Source organism: Antedon bifida, chromosome 4 (assembly GCF_963402885.1).
Source record: "Antedon bifida chromosome 4, ecAntBifi1.1, whole genome shotgun sequence".
Taxonomy (NCBI): Eukaryota; Metazoa; Echinodermata; class Crinoidea; order Comatulida; family Antedonidae; genus Antedon; species Antedon bifida.
The window spans coordinates 31,808,729-31,829,845 of record NC_136229.1 but is presented as its reverse complement, the minus strand read 5'-3'; the positions used below and the strand labels follow the sequence as shown (position 1 = coordinate 31,829,845).

At 32.3% G+C, this 21,117-nt stretch overlaps 1 protein-coding gene across 5 annotated transcripts; it reads right to left on the bottom strand.

The window, feature by feature from the left end:
* Positions 1–452: 452 nt before the first annotated feature.
* Positions 453–20,541, bottom strand: LOC144840862 (uncharacterized). 5 transcript variants are annotated; one of them, XM_078696923.1, is made up of 22 exons: positions 20,221–20,541; positions 18,433–18,546; positions 17,499–17,833; positions 15,488–15,601; positions 14,901–15,128; positions 14,238–14,351; positions 11,116–11,229; positions 10,558–10,671; positions 9,716–9,829; positions 9,197–9,310; positions 7,737–7,850; positions 7,442–7,555; positions 6,822–7,163; positions 6,428–6,541; positions 5,089–5,202; positions 4,469–4,810; positions 4,075–4,188; positions 2,736–2,849; positions 2,116–2,457; positions 1,721–1,834; positions 1,418–1,514; positions 453–1,204 (listed from the first exon to the last, which is right to left on the bottom strand). In XM_078696923.1, the coding sequence occupies exons 3-22, from the start codon at positions 17,515–17,517 to the stop codon at positions 934–936; spliced, it is 3,123 nt and encodes a 1,040-aa protein (XP_078553049.1). In that variant the 5' UTR covers positions 17,518–17,833; positions 18,433–18,546; positions 20,221–20,541; the 3' UTR covers positions 453–933. The 5 variants fall into 5 exon arrangements, with proteins under 5 accessions (XP_078553049.1, XP_078553047.1, XP_078553050.1 ...); XM_078696921.1 differs by lacking the exon at positions 20,221–20,541 and adding an exon at positions 19,044–19,140; XM_078696924.1 differs by lacking the exon at positions 20,221–20,541 and adding an exon at positions 19,044–19,140 and having other exon boundaries at positions 17,499–17,830.
* Between the last annotated feature and the right edge of the window lie 576 nt (positions 20,542–21,117).

Sequence of the window (21,117 nt, the reverse complement as noted above, 5' to 3'; positions counted from 1 at the left end):
AAACAACTAATGCTATGCATTACTATATCTTATTACAGTATTATTATTTTAAAAGATTAATCAGCTAAACTAAAATTGAATGAAATGACATACCTTCTTAATATTCATTCTCAAGCGCGGAACCAGTCTCTAGCCGATAACAAGACAACATCCCAGGACGCATACAATGAGAAATGTAACTCTTATAATCAAATCTTTAAATTAAAGAAGTTATTGTTCAGTTTATTTGGAAATAAGTTATACACAAAAAGTGGTACTGTTAGATCTTGAATATTAACTTTCCATATTAAAAAGTGTTTTTAAAAATAATGTTTTCTCTCCATATTATGCTGATCAAGTTTCTAACCCATTTAAGTATGAAAGAATATAAAGCAGTGAAATACATACCATCATGAATGCTTTGACACGTGTCATCATAAAATCTAAACCAATCATAGATACTTGTTATGATTTATGAAGACCTCACAATTAAAGACAATTTCACTCAAATCAGGACCGTTTTAATATAATATGTAATTTATTTATTTTAAAAAGCGAAGATCATTAATTACAAGTAAATATGAAATGAAAAAAATATACAAATAGGCATAAATCCATGTATTCAACCATATCCAATCAAAGTAATATATTCCATATACCAACGTCTGTGTAAAATAACTACATACCTTTTCAATTCATTATGAAGTTTGGATTATGATAATTAGGTATAATTTCTGTTTTCACAGTTTGACAAAATAACTAAATAATACGCCTAATGGCAAAACATCATTCCCTGTAGGATTCTAAATAATTCTAATTAACACAAGTGTAGAAATGTGGGGCCTATACCACATGTAAAAGTTCTTATAAAGTTTACGATAATATGATTTGGGCACGGAAACCTATAAACAAACCAATGATCTGTTTCCCTAATCTTTTTGTAATTATGAATATTCAAACTAGTGTAGGCTCTGTTACAGTAGTCGAGTAGTATAGACAGTCAGCAAATATAGATTGTTCTTCAGGGTGCCAGTTCACGGAGACGGTTGTAATTTGGGGTTCATCTTTACCAACGCTAGCAACAGCTGCTGAATTTTCGTTGATGGTCATGTAGAAATGGCTGTTTTCACTATTTACTGTTGCATATCCGGCTATGTTTTCTAAGCTTATTGAGTTGGCTGCATTTGTATCATTTGAAGACTGCTTCTTATATAAATAGTAATATCTATATATAAAAAAAAAACAGTTTGTAAACTTTTATCAACTAGATAAGCAAAAGAAAAACAACAAAGTTACTAATCATTAGTTTTAGGCCTATTAGTCGATACTCTTGAAAGTTGACATAAAAACAAAACTATTTATATACCACAACCTCATTAAGAATAAAGTTAAGGATTAAATTGTATGTGAAAGAAAACTATATCATTATAACACGAACCTTTTTAACTTTTTAACATGAACTAATATCCAAAGAAGGATGCATGGGATGATAGAAACAATAATGAGCGTCCAGTTGATCAAAGAATTGTCACTTTCTACATCACAAAAACATAATATACACATATACATATCTAGCAATTTAAACATAAATCCAATCTCGCTAACTTGATTAATTAACAAAATTAAAACACTAGAAATAATCTGTAACAAATTATATGTTAAAGTTACTAGAAAACATACACACGCCAGAGCAACATCATGGTCATTATTTCAATTAATGTTTAAAGTAATAGTTTTTTACCTTGGCCGCAAACAATGCCAGTGTAGCCTAATGGACAAAAACATTCAAAGGTGTTGCGTCCATCATTGCAAACTCCTCCATTCAAACATGGTTGGCTAATACATTCATTTACATCTGAAAAAAAATGAAAAACATTCAATTTGTTGTTATGTTATTTTCTCTAAATAAAAAATGTAATCCACTCTCCTTATAGTAGGAATTATAACATACACACAAAATAAATCGATGGAAACATCACATATGCCTTGGGAAGTTTACTAATTATAACTAACACAACAAATCTACTAAAACTTGGTAATCCTATATTTTAGACAGTACACCAGTAAATGTTGGCACTGGTCACTAGGTATTAAGCCTACTATCAGTTGTAATACAAATAACATAACATACAGTACCTCCATCACAATTGTATCCTTCCCATCCTGGTAGACAGTCACATGTGTAATTGTTGGCTAAATCATTACACTGACCACCATTTCTACAAGGGCTACTACTGCACTCATTGATGTCCAGCCCACAGTTATATCCTTCCCAACCAGGTTGGCAACTGCATGTGAAATGGTTTAGATGATTGAAACAGGCTGCTCCATTTTGGCAGGGGGCACTTTGACATTCGTCTATATCACTTTCACAGAACTCCCCTGTGAAACCTAACTCGCACATGCATGTGAAATGTTGTTGTCCGTCTATGCATGTTGAACCATTTTGGCATGGGTTGCTATCACATTCATTAACATCTAAATGCAAAATAGTTTGTGTTATTTTTTAAAGGACAACTTGACCGAGAACCATATTTTAACGTATTAGGGATGTACTGTACATATGATTTCAGAACAATCGCAACGCAAGTTGCAAATCGCGAAAATTTCTAGTAAATAGTTTGTGTTATTTTTTTTTTATAAAGTTGAATAATGTGCTTATATGTACTCTGGCAAAGCAGAATAATCCTGTATTATATTTTATGGCAAATTAAATAATTAAATACATGAATATATTTTATAATGATAGGACTTACCAATTTTACAATCTGGGCCATTCCAGCCAAGTACACAAAAACAAGTGTATTGATTTTGACCATCCAAACAGGTACCACCATTCAAACAAGGGTCACTTGCACATTCATTAATATCTATAAAAATAATAATAAAAATACTTCTAAATGTAAAATGTATCACGCAACATTGAAATGTTAGCAATTTACAGGAAAAGGTAATTTTTTAACTAACATCAACAGGAAAACAGGCTTTACTCAAAGACATCAAATATTACAATACACCTGATTTGATTGGGTTATTACGCATCATGTGCTGTTTATAATGAACAAAGAACAGCACTATTTTTTTGAACATTATCTGTCTTGTGAGGTTGACTGATCTGCATTTAAAAATCAATCTCTAGTGCACACCAATGTCCTACTTTGCATCCAAAATTAGAACATTGTCTTTTTTAACGGTCTAGGTTCCTGGCCTAGTTGGACAATGATTTAACATGAATAAAATTTTATCTTAGAAGAGTAGGTGTGTTACAAAACAAATGATAAAAATTCTGTGTATTTGTTGAATGTTGAGAATCAATCTTTCAACTCATAAACATTCAATATTTGTACACTAATTTAATATCTAGGATTGTCGCCTCTCAAATATGATCTCCGATTGACTCAAGTTATTCAAGTAAACAAAATACATACTTAGTTGACAGTTTGTGCCTGAATATCCATCTAGACATGAGCATGTATATCGGTTCACTTCATTTGAACAAATGCCACCATATAAGCATGGGTTGCTATCAAATTCATTAACATCAAAATGCAAAATATTTTAGAGAACCATATTTTAACAACGTATTAGGGATTTACATAATTATGATTTCAGAACAATCGCGAGTAGGTCTGGAAAATCACAAAAATTTCTAGTAAATTCAAAAACATTTTACTCTCTGTGAAAACTTTCTTTCTATTTGTATTTTCTTATTAATAGTTGCCCTTGTGCCTTTTTTTCATATTTCTATTTATATATATTGTTTTGTAACAGGGGTTTTCTACTTATTATAAGCTGTGCTTCAGAGATTCCCCCTTCCCATTCTTTTGTTTTGTATTATGATTATTTATGTATGTTTATGATTGTGTGAATGGAAATAAAGAAAGATTTTTTTTTATTGTTACTTTTGCTTATCTGGATATTGAAGTGTTTCTTCAAAATACCAAACTAAACATTTTGGCAAATTTAAGCCTAATACAGGTAAAATTAGCAATAGAAGTGACGGTACCTATCCTATTTTTTAATAAAGTTGAATAATGCGCCAGAGCAACATCATGGTCATTATTTCAATTAATGTTTAAAGTAATAGTTTTTTACCTTGGCCGCAAACAATGCCAGTGTAGCCTAATGGACAAAAACATTCAAAGGTGTTGCGTCCATCATTGCAAACTCCTCCATTCAAACATGGTTGGCTAATACATTCATTTACATCTGAAAAAAATGAAAAACATTCAATTTGTTGTTATGTTATTTTCTCTAAATAAAAAATGTAATCCACTCTCCTTATAGTAGGAATTATAACATACACACAAAATAAATCGATGGAAACATCACATATGCCTTGGGAAGTTTACTAATTATAACTAACACAACAAATCTACTAAAACTTGGTAATCCTATATTTTAGACAGTACACCAGTAAATGTTGGCACTGGTCACTAGGTATTAAGCCTACTATCAGTTGTAATACAAATAACATAACATACAGTACCTCCATCACAATTGTATCCTTCCCATCCTGGTAGACAGTCACATGTGTAATTGTTGGCTAAATCATTACACTGACCACCATTTCTACAAGGGCTACTACTGCACTCATTGATGTCCAGCCCACAGTTATATCCTTCCCAACCAGGTTGGCAACTGCATGTGAAATGGTTTAGATGATTGAAACAGGCTGCTCCATTTTGGCAGGGGGCACTTTGACATTCGTCTATATCACTTTCACAGAACTCCCCTGTGAAACCTAACTCGCACATGCATGTGAAATGTTGTTGTCCGTCTATGCATGTTGAACCATTTTGGCATGGGTTGCTATCACATTCATTAACATCTAAATGCAAAATAGTTTGTGTTATTTTTTAAAGGACAACTTGACCGAGAACCATATTTTAACGTATTAGGGATGTACTGTACATATGATTTCAGAACAATCGCAACGCAAGTTGCAAATCGCGAAAATTTCTAGTAAATAGTTTGTGTTATTTTTTTTTTATAAAGTTGAATAATGTGCTTATATGTACTCTGGCAAAGCAGAATAATCCTGTATTATATTTTATGGCAAATTAAATAATTAAATACATGAATATATTTTATAATGATAGGACTTACCAATTTTACAATCTGGGCCATTCCAGCCAAGTACACAAAAACAAGTGTATTGATTTTGACCATCCAAACAGGTACCACCATTCAAACAAGGGTCACTTGCACATTCATTAATATCTATAAAAATAATAATAAAAATACTTCTAAATGTAAAATGTATCACGCAACATTGAAATGTTAGCAATTTACAGGAAAAGGTAATTTTTTAACTAACATCAACAGGAAAACAGGCTTTACTCAAAGACATCAAATATTACAATACACCTGATTTGATTGGGTTATTACGCATCATGTGCTGTTTATAATGAACAAAGAACAGCACTATTTTTTTAAACATTATCTGTCTTGTGAGGTTGACTGATCTGCATTTAAAAATCAATCTCTAGTGCACACCAATGTCCTACTTTGCATCCAAAATTAGAACATTGTCTTTTTTAACGGTCTAGGTTCCTGGCCTAGTTGGACAATGATTTAACATGAATAAAATTTTATCTTAGAAGAGTAGGTGTGTTACAAAACAAATGATAAAAATTCTGTGTATTTGTTGAATGTTGAGAATCAATCTTTCAACTCATAAACATTCAATATTTGTACACTAATTTAATATCTAGGATTGTCGCCTCTCAAATATGATCTCCGATTGACTCAAGTTATTCAAGTAAACAAAATACATACTTAGTTGACAGTTTGTGCCTGAATATCCATCTAGACATGAGCATGTATATCGGTTCACTTCATTTGAACAAATGCCACCATATAAGCATGGGTTGCTATCAAATTCATTAACATCAAAATGCAAAATATTTTAGAGAACCATATTTTAACAACGTATTAGGGATTTACATAATTATGATTTCAGAACAATCGCGAGTAGGTCTGGAAAATCACAAAAATTTCTAGTAAATTCAAAAACATTTTACTCTCTGTGAAAACTTTCTTTCTATTTGTATTTTCTTATTAATAGTTGCCCTTGTGCCTTTTTTTCATATTTCTATTTATATATATTGTTTTGTAACAGGGGTTTTCTACTTATTATAAGCTGTGCTTCAGAGATTCCCCCTTCCCATTCTTTTGTTTTGTATTATGATTATTTATGTATGTTTATGATTGTGTGAATGGAAATAAAGAAAGATTTTTTTTTATTGTTACTTTTGCTTATCTGGATATTGAAGTGTTTCTTCAAAATACCAAACTAAACATTTTGGCAAATTTAAGCCTAATACAGGTAAAATTAGCAATAGAAGTGACGGTACCTATCCTATTTTTTAATAAAGTTGAATAATGCGCCAGAGCAACATCATGGTCATTATTTCAATTAATGTTTAAAGTAATAGTTTTTTACCTTGGCCGCAAACAATGCCAGTGTAGCCTAATGGACAAAAACATTCAAAGGTGTTGTGTCCATCATTGCAAACTCCTCCATTCAAACATGGTTGGCTAATACATTCATTTACATCTGAAAAAAATGAAAAACATTCAATTTGTTGTTATGTTATTTTCTCTAAATAAAAAATGTAATCCACTCTCCTTATAGTAGGAATTATAACATACACACAAAATAAATCGATGGAAACATCACATATGCCTTGGGAAGTTTACTAATTATAACTAACACAACAAATCTACTAAAACTTGGTAATCCTATATTTTAGACAGTACACCAGTAAATGTTGGCACTGGTCACTAGGTATTAAGCCTACTATCAGTTGTAATACAAATAACATAACATACAGTACCTCCATCACAATTGTATCCTTCCCATCCTGGTAGACAGTCACATGTGTAATTGTTGGCTAAATCATTACACTGACCACCATTTCTACAAGGGCTACTACTGCACTCATTGATGTCCAGCCCACAGTTATATCCTTCCCAACCAGGTTGGCAACTGCATGTGAAATGGTTTAGATGATTGAAACAGGCTGCTCCATTTTGGCAGGGGGCACTTTGACATTCGTCTATATCACTTTCACAGAACTCCCCTGTGAAACCTAACTCGCACATGCATGTGAAATGTTGTTGTCCGTCTATGCATGTTGAACCATTTTGGCATGGGTTGCTATCACATTCATTAACATCTAAATGCAAAATAGTTTGTGTTATTTTTTAAAGGACAACTTGACCGAGAACCATATTTTAACGTATTAGGGATGTACTGTACATATGATTTCAGAACAATCGCAACGCAAGTTGCAAATCGCGAAAATTTCTAGTAAATAGTTTGTGTTATTTTTTTTTTATAAAGTTGAATAATGTGCTTATATGTACTCTGGCAAAGCAGAATAATCCTGTATTATATTTTATGGCAAATTAAATAATTAAATACATGAATATATTTTATAATGATAGGACTTACCAATTTTACAATCTGGGCCATTCCAGCCAAGTACACAAAAACAAGTGTATTGATTTTGACCATCCAAACAGGTACCACCATTCAAACAAGGGTCACTTGCACATTCATTAATATCTATAAAAATAATAATAAAAATTCTTCTAAATGTAAAATGTATCACATAATTTGTAGATTAGGTTAAATTTAGAAACTTTTCCAACATCTCATTTTGTCAATATTAGCTCATTTTATAATTTTCATCTTTTCTACTACATTTTTTACCAATTTACGATTGTTCCTATAAAGTGTAACTTGCCATTATCACAGTTAGCTCCTGAGAATCCAAGTAAACATACACACGTATACAAGTTGTCTCCATTGATACAGGTTCCTCCATTTTGGCATGGGGAGATGTCGCATTCATTAACAGCTGAAACAAATAAAAAGCTGTTGAAATGATGATTTAAAATCTGGGCTACATATAATTGTTAAATAACAGCATTAAAAAATCTCCAGAATTGCCTGATAAAGCATGTTTTTCTTTCGACGTTATCGTTAACAATAATCAGCGATCTTCTACGCAACATTGAAATGTTAGCGATTTACAGGAAAAGGTAATTTTTTAACTAACATCAACAGGAAAACAGGCTTTACTCAAAGACATCAAATATTACAATACACCTGATTTGATTGGGTTATTACGCATCATGTGCTGTTTATAATTGTGCAATAATGAACAAAGAACAGCACTATTTTTTTAAACATTATCTGTCTTGTGAGGTTGACTGATCTGCATTTAAAAATCAATCTCTAGTGCACACCAATGTCCTACTTTGCATCCAAAATTAGAACATTGTCTTTTTTAACGGTCTAGGTTCCTGGCCTAGTTGGACAATGATTTAACATGAATAAAATTTTATCTTAGAAGAGTAGGTGTGTTACAAAACAAATGATAAAAATTCTGTGTATTTGTTGAATGTTGAGAATCAATCTTTCAACTCATAAACATTCAATATTTGTACACTAATTTAATATCTAGGATTGTCGCCTCTCAAATATGATCTCCGATTGACTCAAGTTATTCAAGTAAACAAAATACATACTTAGTTGACAGTTTGTGCCTGAATATCCATCTAGACATGAGCATGTATATCGGTTCACTTCGATTGAACAAATGCCACCATATAAGCATGGGTTGCTATCAAATTCATTAACATCAAAATGCAAAATATTTTAGAGAACCATATTTTAACAACGTATTAGGGATTTACATAATTATGATTTCAGAACAATCGCGAGTAGGTCTGGAAAATCACAAAAATTTCTAGTAAATTCAAAAACATTCTACTCTCTGTGAAAACTTTCTTTCTATTTGTATTTTCTTATTAATAGTTGCCCTTGTGCCTTTTTTTCATATTTCTATTTATATATATTGTTTTGTAACAGGGGTTTTCTACTTATTATAAGCTGTGCTTCAGAGATTCCCCCTTCCCATTCTTTTGTTTTGTATTATGATTATTTATGTATGTTTATGATTGTGTTAATGTAAATAAAGAAAGATTTTTTTTTATTGTTACTTTTGCTTATCTGGATATTGAAGTGTTTCTTCAAAATACCAAACTAAACATTTTGGCAAATTTAAGCCTAATACAGGTAAAATTAGCAATAGAAGTGACGGTACCTATCCTATTTTTTAATAAAGTTGAATAATGCGCCAGAGCAACATCATGGTCATTATTTCAATTAATGTTTAAAGTAATAGTTTAACTTTTTTACCTTGGCCGCAAACAATGCCAGTGTAGCCTAATGGACAAAAACATTCAAAGGTGTTGCGTCCATCATTGCAAACTCCTCCATTCAAACATGGTTGGCTAATACATTCATTTACATCTGAAAAAAATGAAAAACATTCAATTTGTTGTTATGTTATTTTCTCTAAATAAAAAATGTAATCCACTCTCCTTATAGTAGGAATTATAACATACACACAAAATAAATCGATGGAAACATCACATATGCCTTGGGAAGTTTACTAATTATAACTAACACAAAAATTAAAAAATCTCCAGAATTGCCTGATATTCTCAAGGATTTAAACATTACATTTGCTTCATCACAGTTGAAAACAAGTTGGGTATTATCTATAACAAAGCTTCATATTTCATAATAACCAATACTGTACAAACCATGAGACACCCATTCAAATGACTACTGTCATAATCAAACACCTGACATCCATAAACTGACAGAAAATAAGAATTTGGAGTGTTAAAAGTAATTTTCATTTATTCTTACTTATTTGACAGTGTGTTCCTTGCCATCCTTGTGCACATGTGCAGATATAGCTGTTGATGAGGTCAACACAGGTCGCTCCATTCAAACATTGGTTACTTGCACATTCATTATAATCTGAAATTAAAGATAAAATAAAAAAAAAACATTTATTGCAATTAGTTACACAAATAAATATTGATGCTTATAAATCTATGCTGGGAAATCTACTGGAATAAACCAACATATACAGTACCATTGTGGAACAGTGCAGGTGAAGTTTATATAAGTATCTAGGACTTATTTATACTTTATATTTCAAGATCCAAGGGTTGAAGCTGTTTAATTCCCTCAAAGATGATGATTGTTATAAATTAAACAGTTATGATTGTTATATAATATAGTGATGATAGTAGTTGATGGTTATGATAGTGATAATAGTCATAGTGAAGGTTATGATTATGATGATTTTGATAATAATGATATTGATGATGATGATGATGATGATATATATATATTTATACAAACAAAATATTTTGTTAAAAACATACGAACAATTTCTCACAATTGTTCTCTTCTATTGTTCCTGAACTTTGTCTAACCTTTTACCGTATCATATAGGCTTATATGATGATGATGATTACTGCCTCTCCGCTGGAAAGTCTGCCGACATTTCCGCTTGGTCTGCTCCGGATATCTCTTTTACCAGTTTCTTCCAACCGGATCTTTCATTGGCTAGTTGTTTAAGTTGTTTGATGTCTTTATAGGCTTATTATTATACTGTAGATATACAGACTCGCCCAAAATACAGTGACAGTATGATAAAACTAAGCCTAAATATGTGTAATAGAATATAAGATACCAACCTTCATCACACATATCTCCTTTCCATCCAGATACGCAGGTACAAACAAATTCATCGATCAAATCTGAACAGGCTCCTCCATTCTGACATGGGGAACTATCACATTTATTCATTTCTACAAAGAATAAAATAATATTGTATTGCTTTAATTGTGTCATTAGTTAAAACAGTATTTTTAACACTTGTGCAGTTAAAAACTTTGTTTAGTACATGTTCCTCAATTCAAACAAGGCTGAATCAAAGAAATTAATGGTCAATTAATCATTTTTTCTAGCCAGAAATGTTGTACCAGCTACTAATGACTGTGGTCCGTGTGTTTTGAGCATGTAGTATTTGGGATTAAATTTCTGAATTGCACATTTGTAACACAAAAAATAAAAACAACATATTAACTGAAAAAGAATTATATTAGTTTTTTAAATTAAAATTTTAACCAGCTTGTTAGTGGCGATGATTTGCTGTTGGAATGGATTGAAATAAATAAATAAATTACTTAGTTATTTTTGTGTTAAAATCCTATTGCATTCTATCATTGTGTATAGTCAATAACTTGACTTACCAACTTCACAGTTAATACCAGTATAGCCAGGATTGCATTGACATTCATATCGGTTCTGCATATTAGTACAAATACCTCCATTTTGACACGGAAAACTTGAACATTCATTGAAATCTATTAATCATAATCAAAATAGAAATTGTATAAAAACATTATTAATAGTTAGGACAAAATAATAATATCAATTCATGTGCGGAACATTTTTAAGTTAATTTAATTTAAATGTTAATTGCATAAATACAAAATTATGCAAATGAATGTAAACATACCGTTTACATTCATATTATATTTCAGGGGCATATCTAGGATTTTGATAAAGAGGGGGCTGATATGGGAATTTTTTAATTTTCAAATCGTTAAAGTTGAAAATAAATAACGATAACGATGATCGAGCAGGACCGTGAATATTTTCACATTTTTACGTGATCGTTAATGGTTTCTTAGTTCTTTCGAGCGTTGCTGGACATGAAGTTTTGCAAAGCCAAGGCCGGTCATACGCAGATGGGTCCGCGGAAAAATTGATGCTTCAACCTAGCCTAGGACATGTTTTCGATGATATCTTACTCTAGGCTTTACACTAAAGACAAACATTAAATTAAATTGTTTTTATATTTAGGTGATCATTTAGAATAAAATGATCACCTATTGTTATTGTATCAAATCTTTATTGTTATTATTGTTTCTGGGCACTATTTTGTGTAACAAATATCTAAAAAAGTTTAATGTCAATGATTACCAAAATTTCACAATGTCTTTCAAATACTTTAACTTAGTCCTAATAAGCTTTTCAGCGTGATCACTCATCCGTGACGTCATTTATACGCCATTTTGTGAAATCACATTATCAATCATATCTCCATAATTCATTATTACATATTAATGAAATTTATTACACGTAAACTTCAGGTCAAGGGTAAAAATATTAGCAAGTAAAAACGCACGCGCACGTAGGGTCATGCGCGTAAAATCGCGCGTTCAAAATTTAAAAAGCTCAAAATTAAGTTTTAATCAATTTAGAGCATGAATTAGGCCATTTGCGTGTTTCAAAAAATTACTGCGCAAAAATGCGTTTTTGAGCGCGCGATTCTTAAAAAGCGTAAAAATACGATTTTTTTGTAGAAATCGCATTCTACTCACCATCCTTAGTACATTCACCGAATTTGAGTTCGTTACGACTTAAAATAACGCTATACGAGCATGTTAAAAATGACAAAATGCGCACATTAATTTCACAAAAGTTCTGAAATTGGTGAAAAATATGTCTTTTTTAAAATGAAAATAACTCTTCAGAATGGACGATGACCCCTAAATTTTTTAACTTATTCGGGAAGCCATTGAGTTGTAGATATAAATGTATATACACATTAGACGTACAAAATGGTATTACGTCATCACATGGCCACTTGAATTTAAAAATTAGGTTTTTTTCTCTTTTGTCATAGATTATCACATTCAACTGAGCGCATCTCGGTTATTTTGCGCCCGATTTTCGCTCAATTTTTTGTATATGATTGCTCATTTAATTATCTTTCTCATGAGTTGTCAACATTTTTATTTCGATGACGTCATCACGCGTAAAAATTTGAATAACCTAGGTCGTGTAATTTTAGCTACACCATACATTTGAATATCTAATAGCTCTTCAGAATTAAAGGTGACCTTGAAGATTATAACTTATTATGAAAGCTGTTGAAATGTAGATATGAATTCATATAAAAATTAAGCCTATCGGATGTTGTGATGTTATCATATGGCCAGTTGAAGTTAAAACGTAGTTTTTATATTTCTTTAGTCGAAGTTATACAAATTTCAATGAGCGCGCATTGCGCTTCTACGTATCAAATTCTCTTCCAATCCTTATATTTATTTGCTCAATTCATTATCTTTCAAAATTGTCATCTTCGAGTTTATTTTGATAATTCCATCATACCAACAAATTTGAACATGATGTGGGTCCAGTAATTTCACCTATGCTACACTGTATATAGATATACAGTATATACTGTACATAATAGGTACAACTCAGCACTCACTATAAGTGTATATGCATCCTGTCATAGGATGGCGTACATCAGCTTTTTACGATCGTATGTTAACGTACGTGCATGTTTAAAAAATGTTAATTTCATTAAAATGATAAAAATGATCACCTATAATTCGTCAAAGTGACGAATTAAATTCTAGTATAATTTAGTTTTGCTTACACTTGTTATTTTGAAATATCAGACTTTAAAAGAGTACAAAAAACATTGTCGCGTTGTAAAAATTCAAGAATTGTCAGCATGTACATATTTTTTCACAAAATACTATGACATAATTTATGAACTATTTGATTGGTCAGTCAGTTTTAACGATCGTAACGTTGAAAAAAAAAAATGAAGATTTTAACGATTTTTAATGTTGATTTATACCCACTTTTCCCGATAAAATCGTATGTAAATGGAGGCATAATCTATATTATAAGTGAGAGAGTTTGTACGTTTGTTTGTCTGTTTGTTTGTTCGTTATACAAATTTCTGTTTCTGCACGTAACCTTACATATGGGGTATCAAAATGACCGCAATTGTACCGGGAATGTTCTAAACTATATTTGAACATCATCCGCCATCTAGGATGAGGGGGAGCAGAAATACTGGCGTAATGAAGTATATGATTGGAATTGTACTAGGTAAGGTAAATTTTGAACTGTCCTGGGGTAGAGTTAAGGTTTGTTAATTGTGGCTGGGATGGTTAGAGGAGAAAGAAGGCTGGGGGGCCCAAAAATTAGATATTTCAATTATCAGCCAATATGACACCTATTCATTTACACAGTTTACAACATACTTAAACCATAGCCCTATCATAGCTATGTATACCCCTCTCACTTTGAAGCTGAAGTTGAATTAAATTTGTCCTGGGAAGAATTTGTTTTTAAAAAATGAGTGTTGGGTGTTATTGAAGAGGGTGGGTGTTGGTAAGTATAGGGAGATACTGGGTACTGAGAAGTCTTTAAACTAATTTTGAAACCCGCCCTGGGGCGGGTATAATTACTAGTATATATATATATATATATAATATATTACAAAAGGGGGGGGGGGGGGCAGCCGGTAAGATTTAATGGCTACTATATATAATTTGCATACCTTGGTCACAATTGGCACCTGTCCAGCCAACTGCACACTGACATGTGTAACCATTGACCTCATCGCTACATGTACCACCATTATAACAAGGGTAACTTTCACATTCATCTCGATCTGAAGCAAATTTAAATAGGTTTCACACAGTACACATATTTTAATCACTTATGCACAAAAACATTCAGAAAGCAACTAGCCTGAGCACATATTATAACATACCTGAATATATTCTTCTCATTTAATTGAAGGAGTGTGTGTAACGTAATATTTAATAAACCTATACTGTTGAACTCTTAATTACGTCATTGAGAGTGCAATAGTCTTCTTCAGCTTTTTTGAACAAAAAAAAAATCTCAAGCCAACTATACTGTTATTCTTAGTTTTAGTTGCCTAGGAATGTGTTGTTTAGTTGTTGACATAAACCTCAAAGTAGGTGTGTTATGAAACAAATAATGAATGTTATATATTTATGAAATGGGGCAAATAATTTCATTTGGCCCCATTGCCCTCATAAACATTCATTATTTGTATACTATTCTCTATATTAGTATTAGAGTTTTTAGTTTTCATGATGTGGCACTAAGACTACCGAGTCTGTCAGCCTGTGCTCACACACAAACATGTGATTGCTAATTATTTAACTGTTTATTGACTTATAAAACTAACCTGTTTCACAGTTGAGTCCAATGTAGCCAACAGCACATATGCAGCGGTAGTTGTTTTGTCCATTTAAACAGTTTGCTCCATTCTGACAGGGTGCGCTATGACACTCGTTGATGTCAACGTTACACAATGTACCAGTCCAACCAGTGGTGCATGCACAAATGTATTGATTGATGCCATCTAGGCATGTACCATGATTATGGCATGGAAAACTAGTACATTCATTGACATCTAACAAATTAATATAACAGTACAGCATATAAATATTATTATTAAAATACTCCTGTGCTATGTATACTCCCATTCAATTTACTTATGTCAAACTGTTCCCTACAAACAAAATATGCCCACTGTATGTAGGAACCCACTCTAACCATTCACACCATGTGTTTCCAAAAATAAAACAGCAAGTAGCATAACAAGATGTTCATTCACAACTTAGTTTCCTTTTTGGAAACCCATGGTGTACTGCATACATACACTATGCACATTAATAAATAGTAGCAACAACATGCTTATATATGGTAATCACATGACTGTTGTATACAGAATAATAAAATATTTCTGTTATTCACTATTCATGTACCCACCTTGATCACATCGCAATCCGGTCCATCCACTTAGACATGAACATCGGTATGCGTTAATATTGTCACGGCAAACACCGCCATTTAAACATGGGTTTGAAACACACTCATTATCATCTATTGAGAAAACAAAAGTTTAAAAAAAACTTATTTTGTTGTTTGAGAAAAAGGCCTTTGCTAATATGGGTATGATAAATTGAGAACTGACAACTAGTGTGAACCTATGAAACCAAAGATTACAGGCGATCTACTATCTGACAGGACCTGCTTTCTGGACTAACTATTCTATCAATAGAGAGAAAAGTCACAGAATCTATCAGCTTTTGCCACGCTATACAAACTTTTGCAGAGATGCGACCATGCAGGATAAAATTAAACTAAAGAGGGACAGAGGGTTTGTAGTTCAATATGTCACATAAAGCATACAGATTTTTGTTACTGTATTACATTTGTGCAGTATACGAAATCCGTGCACAAAACTGAGGTTTTTATTTTTAAAAGTTAACCATTATTGTTGTACTCAGCAGCAGTTGATTTTGTTGTTGATGTGGGTACAATTTTGATTGTGTAAAAAAGGAAAAGAACCTAAATCTAAAACCTAAAGAAAAAAGGTAGTAGTTAAAATCATGTCTACAATTCAAACTAGTGAACTCCACTGTAAGACAACATGAACTATTATGCAGTCCTAGAACATAATTATATTGATCACCACCATGTATTGGAAATGACAGTAATTTTGTCGGCAAATTCAAAATGATCCTGGATACGCCACTGATCAGACGCGCTGAAATGAGTCACATGTTAACTCTTTATTTGTTCACTATCATGTGCATGTGCATGCAAAAAGTGCGCAGCAAAAAAGCATAATTGTGAGTACAGGGGCGGACGCAGGGGTGTTGCCCCGGACTGGGCAACACCCTTAATTTCATACTAAATGTTTTTTCTGCCACTAAATTAAAATTTAGATCCCCTTTCAACATATTATATATTAACTAATAACGTTATACAAGTCCAGGGTTGGAAAAGACTATATTTATCTTCATATTTCCCTACGTCCGTAATATTTGGGCGAATTTCCCTAATTAAATTACGGACGTTCCGAACTTTGAAAAAACAGTATTTAATTGCTTCTTTCTGCAAATTTCGATGGTGGTTGTACAGTTTATAGTGGATAAATGAAAATGGAAATTGTGGTTTTACTGACTTATTTACCATTTATTTCAAAATAATACAATTTAACGTTTTGCTCAATATATTTATAGCAGCAGCTTCACATTTTTTTCTAAATTGTTTTAATTATTAATTGATAATAATTAATTTGTATTCATTGATTTTAATTGCTAGAATTTATTAAATTACTGGAAGTACCTACCAAAAAATGTTATCCTATTGTTTTTCGCTTGTGTTTTACCGGCGGAAAAAACAGGCGTGATACAATCTGTTTGCTACTGTGTAGCCCGATATAGTGTCATTTCTATTTATCGTGAATGTTACGTGCTAGCGTACCATTTCCAGCCATCTAGGGGTGTCATTTAACAAAAATGTTTGTGCAAATACTCAGTATCTACGGCCCTCTGAGGACTCTTGGGCAACCCCCTAAAAATAGTTCTGCGACCGCCCCTGGAGTAAATCGTATTGCAGAATACCGATCACGTTTGGCTCTCTGCAATTATTTAAGAATACGAACCATGTCAAAAAAAAAAAACACAAACCATTCTCAATTCTGCTACACGACTATTGCTAGGCCTAGGCTAGGCTCTGATTTTGTTGCCGAGCAGTAGTGCTTGCCGTGGTAGGCCTAGCTTCTTTGTAGGCTAGGCCTAGTCTACATTAGTATTCACCCAAAAAGGTTGTGAAAATAGACCCATGTTATAAAATAATGCACAAGTCAAGTTGTACATTAGTGGATATGCGGCGCACTCGCGGGTATTCACACACACGCACTCTGACTTGTGCATTATTTGTATAATCACAACATAAAAATGCTTTTGAAAAATAACTATACTGTACCTACATTGTATGTAAAATTCCATCCAGAAAGAGCAATTGTTGGATCCGAGCTGAATTGCAGCCAAAGTTGATCTGTATTATAGGTATATGTAAGCACAGAAGGAGACCCCATTAACTGCGTGACCATTGATGCATCCGATTGCGTCGGTCCAATACCAATCGATAAAATATCTTTTAAATTTTCTGTCTCAAAGCTTATAAACTGTAACTCAATTGTTGTGGCACCATGTGCCCGTATAAGGTAAAAGCATGTTTCTCTCACATTATAATTGTTCGGAAAATTTGAGCTGCTAATGCTTCCTGTCAGGGAATAGTGGTTTGTACCACAAATTACACCTGCTAAATTAAAAAAGATAAACATTTATTAATATTGTTAAAAAGAAAGAAAAAATCTCCCAGTCTCCCAGTGACAATGATGTAAAAGACACAATTTTTAAACCCAGCTTCTTAAAATTTTATACAGTGGCCTTACCATGAGACCATTATAACAAAATTCCAGTAGTTATTGTTTATTAAAACATGGTTCCCATTAGTGACGCAATGCAATGAAATTGAAACACAGCGACGTATTGATACAAAGTGGGAACGTCAACGCAAGTGCTGCAAACATCGCAGATTTAATTTCACACAGACAGGGGCAAACACAATTACTGGAAGGGCATTTTCTTACGTCTTCTGTATTTCAGTTAAATGATTTTTTTTTTTTTGACTAATTTTTGGTGAAAGTTAATAACTCTTATGATACTTCAAAATGACCCAATTTTTTTCGAAATTTTTATTTTTTTGGGATTAGTCAAATGGACAATACATCTTTAATTTTTTTTAAAATGAATAACAAAATATGCTGTATTTAAAAAAAAAATTAAAAAGGTGTATAAACAGTGTACAACATCACTCTACAATAAGTTAATGTAAAATAATATTGAAATATAACATACTTTTTTGTATTTCACAATTTGTACCTTCCCAGTAAGTGGCACATTGGCAGGTGTAATATCCATAGTCCTCGTCTACACAAGTTGCCCCATTCATACAGGGATTGCTAAAACACTCTGAAAAAATAAGTCAGGCCTATGTATACTATTATGTCCTAAACCACCATTCTGCAACCTATGGGTCGCGACTCATTGCTTGGGTTGTGTAAAAAAAAATTGACCAATCGCGAAATTGTCTACAATACTTTATCAATCATACACATCTCGAAACCTGTCGCTTAATTTTAAGACTGCCTGTATCATTATTAAATGCCTTGTTATATTCATGATCACTCGTAAATTTGGGGGCATTGTAGATGGTTAACAAATATAATCAATAATTTATATTATAATTGTATAACAGTATTAAAATGAATTTGTATACATATAATTTATATATTAACTTCTTACAGTGTCAATCACAATCTCAATGGTTATACATGTACTATATAAACTTACTAGTAACACAAAGAAAAATATCAATAACATTAACAAGAACTTGAAACAAATTTCTTCCCAGAAAAGTGTAAGCGAAAAATGTAATGATCATTACAATTAATGTAGTTTTTACCTACCATTTATGCTTGAACAGGGACAAAAGCTCAAAAGAAAAAGCAAAATTAACACAAAATGTATTTCAAAAATCATGACAACTAAGAAACTTCCTTATCATGTCTACTACCATGGAGGAAATAATTTTCATTTTCACACGATTATATTAATTCCAATTCCATGCTTCTATTGAATTTCTGAAAGCAAACCATTTAATTTCAAAGCTTGAATTATTATAAATACATATTATTTAGTGTTTTAGAATGTTTAATGAATCATACAAATTCTAATTCTTTATCACAATTTAAGCATAAGATGACATTATTGCATAGAAAAAATAATAACAATATTATATGCCAATACAAACAATTCTATTATTCTATACCACTGTCCCTGAAACTTTCTTCTTGACTGGAACCCAGACCACAATTTCTATGCTACCATATACCTTACTGTGCAACAGAATGTATGCACATCTACATCTACAGTACCATAACACATTAAGTTATGTTTAAGCATTAAAGGACTAACCCTTTCTTTACCTGCTCAGTAGCGTAATGTTTAATTTTATGAGCGCTCACAAGAACAAATTGAGAATACAGTAAAGTAAAATAGTTTGTCTGTGAAGCTCTCATTTTTTATCAAAATTTTGTAAAATCACAAAATGGATAAATTTTTAATGGTAGTTTTTGCTTTTTTTAAATTTTCATACCTTTATATTAATTGCAATTAAAGTTGTTCCATGTAAATAACCTCAGCCTATCTTTTTAATTGTCTGCCTTTGTTTGTTAACAGTAATCTGAACTTAGACGATAAGACATCGAACATGTTAAAAAACCAAGTAATAAAATAAACAGACATTTAGCCATTTATTTCTAAATAAAAATTATTTTTATTTTAAACAGAAAACAAAATTCATTAATGTGTGTTAATGTTAAATGTTAGTGTTAATATGAGGCAAGGTGGAAGGCTTTAAAATAAGCTTTAATCTCTTTCTACACTATCAAACTAGTTTGACAAAAAAGTGTGATGTGTCCAAATAATGGTAGTGATGTGTCCAAATATGGGCACATTGCATTTGAAACAAAGTTGATAGTGTAGACAGAGCTTTAGTTTATTACAGAGTTGGAAGAAACATCAATTGCATCCACAACTAAAAAATATGCTTGTAAACCATTAATTAAATCCAGTTTTAATTACCCTCCTCCAGCCTGGAGTGTCTGCCATGAGGTCCAGAATATTCAGGTGCTTGCAGTCTACTGGTGGATGTATCAAAATAGCCACATGGCTTGTTACCTCTCTATTACACTGCTGGAAGGCTGGAGCCTCACTGCAACAAGCTTCTTGGTGTTGCAGAATGTACTGGGGTTACACCTGCAAATGATTTCCATAGTACAGTAGTTACTCATGTCGTTTATTGACATTTTACTGGGCAATTTAGAAAAAAAATGTAAAATGAAATTGTCATGTTTTCTCATCATAAGCGCAATCTGCATTCTTTACTTGTATTTCTTTTAGTCTAAGTTCTGAAATAAAAATAAGAAAATGCAAGCCCTTTCTGGGGAAAATTGTTTTTTCTCCTAGGCTAGTATATAGTATTATTAATGGATGGTTTTTGCATCTTTTAAAAATAGGGCATAGCCTAGCTAGTAAACAAAGAAATAGTAAATTATACATTAAAAGTGATCATATTTCAGAAAATTATATTACATATTTAATGATCTATATAAATAAATACTAGGCCTAGGCTAGGCTTTTGTACATAATATAAACTTATAGATAGGAGACACAACCAAGAGAGGCCCACCCTTGCAACCAATCTGATCACCATCCTAGATTCAGGCCTCTACACTTTCCTATTCCTACACTGCAGGAGTCGAGATAGTTAGCCAGAGTGGGCGCCCCTCATACTAGGTAGTAGGCCTAGGCTAGGCCTAGGCTTAAAGGGATCCAGTCAAGTCGCCCCATCGCAAAGTCGCCTCATACAAAGTCGCCCAATACAAAGTCGCCCCATCGCAAAGTCGCCCCAAAACAAAGTCGCCCCGGCACAGTCGCCCCATCGCAAAGTCGCCCCATTACAAAGTCGCCCCAACGCAA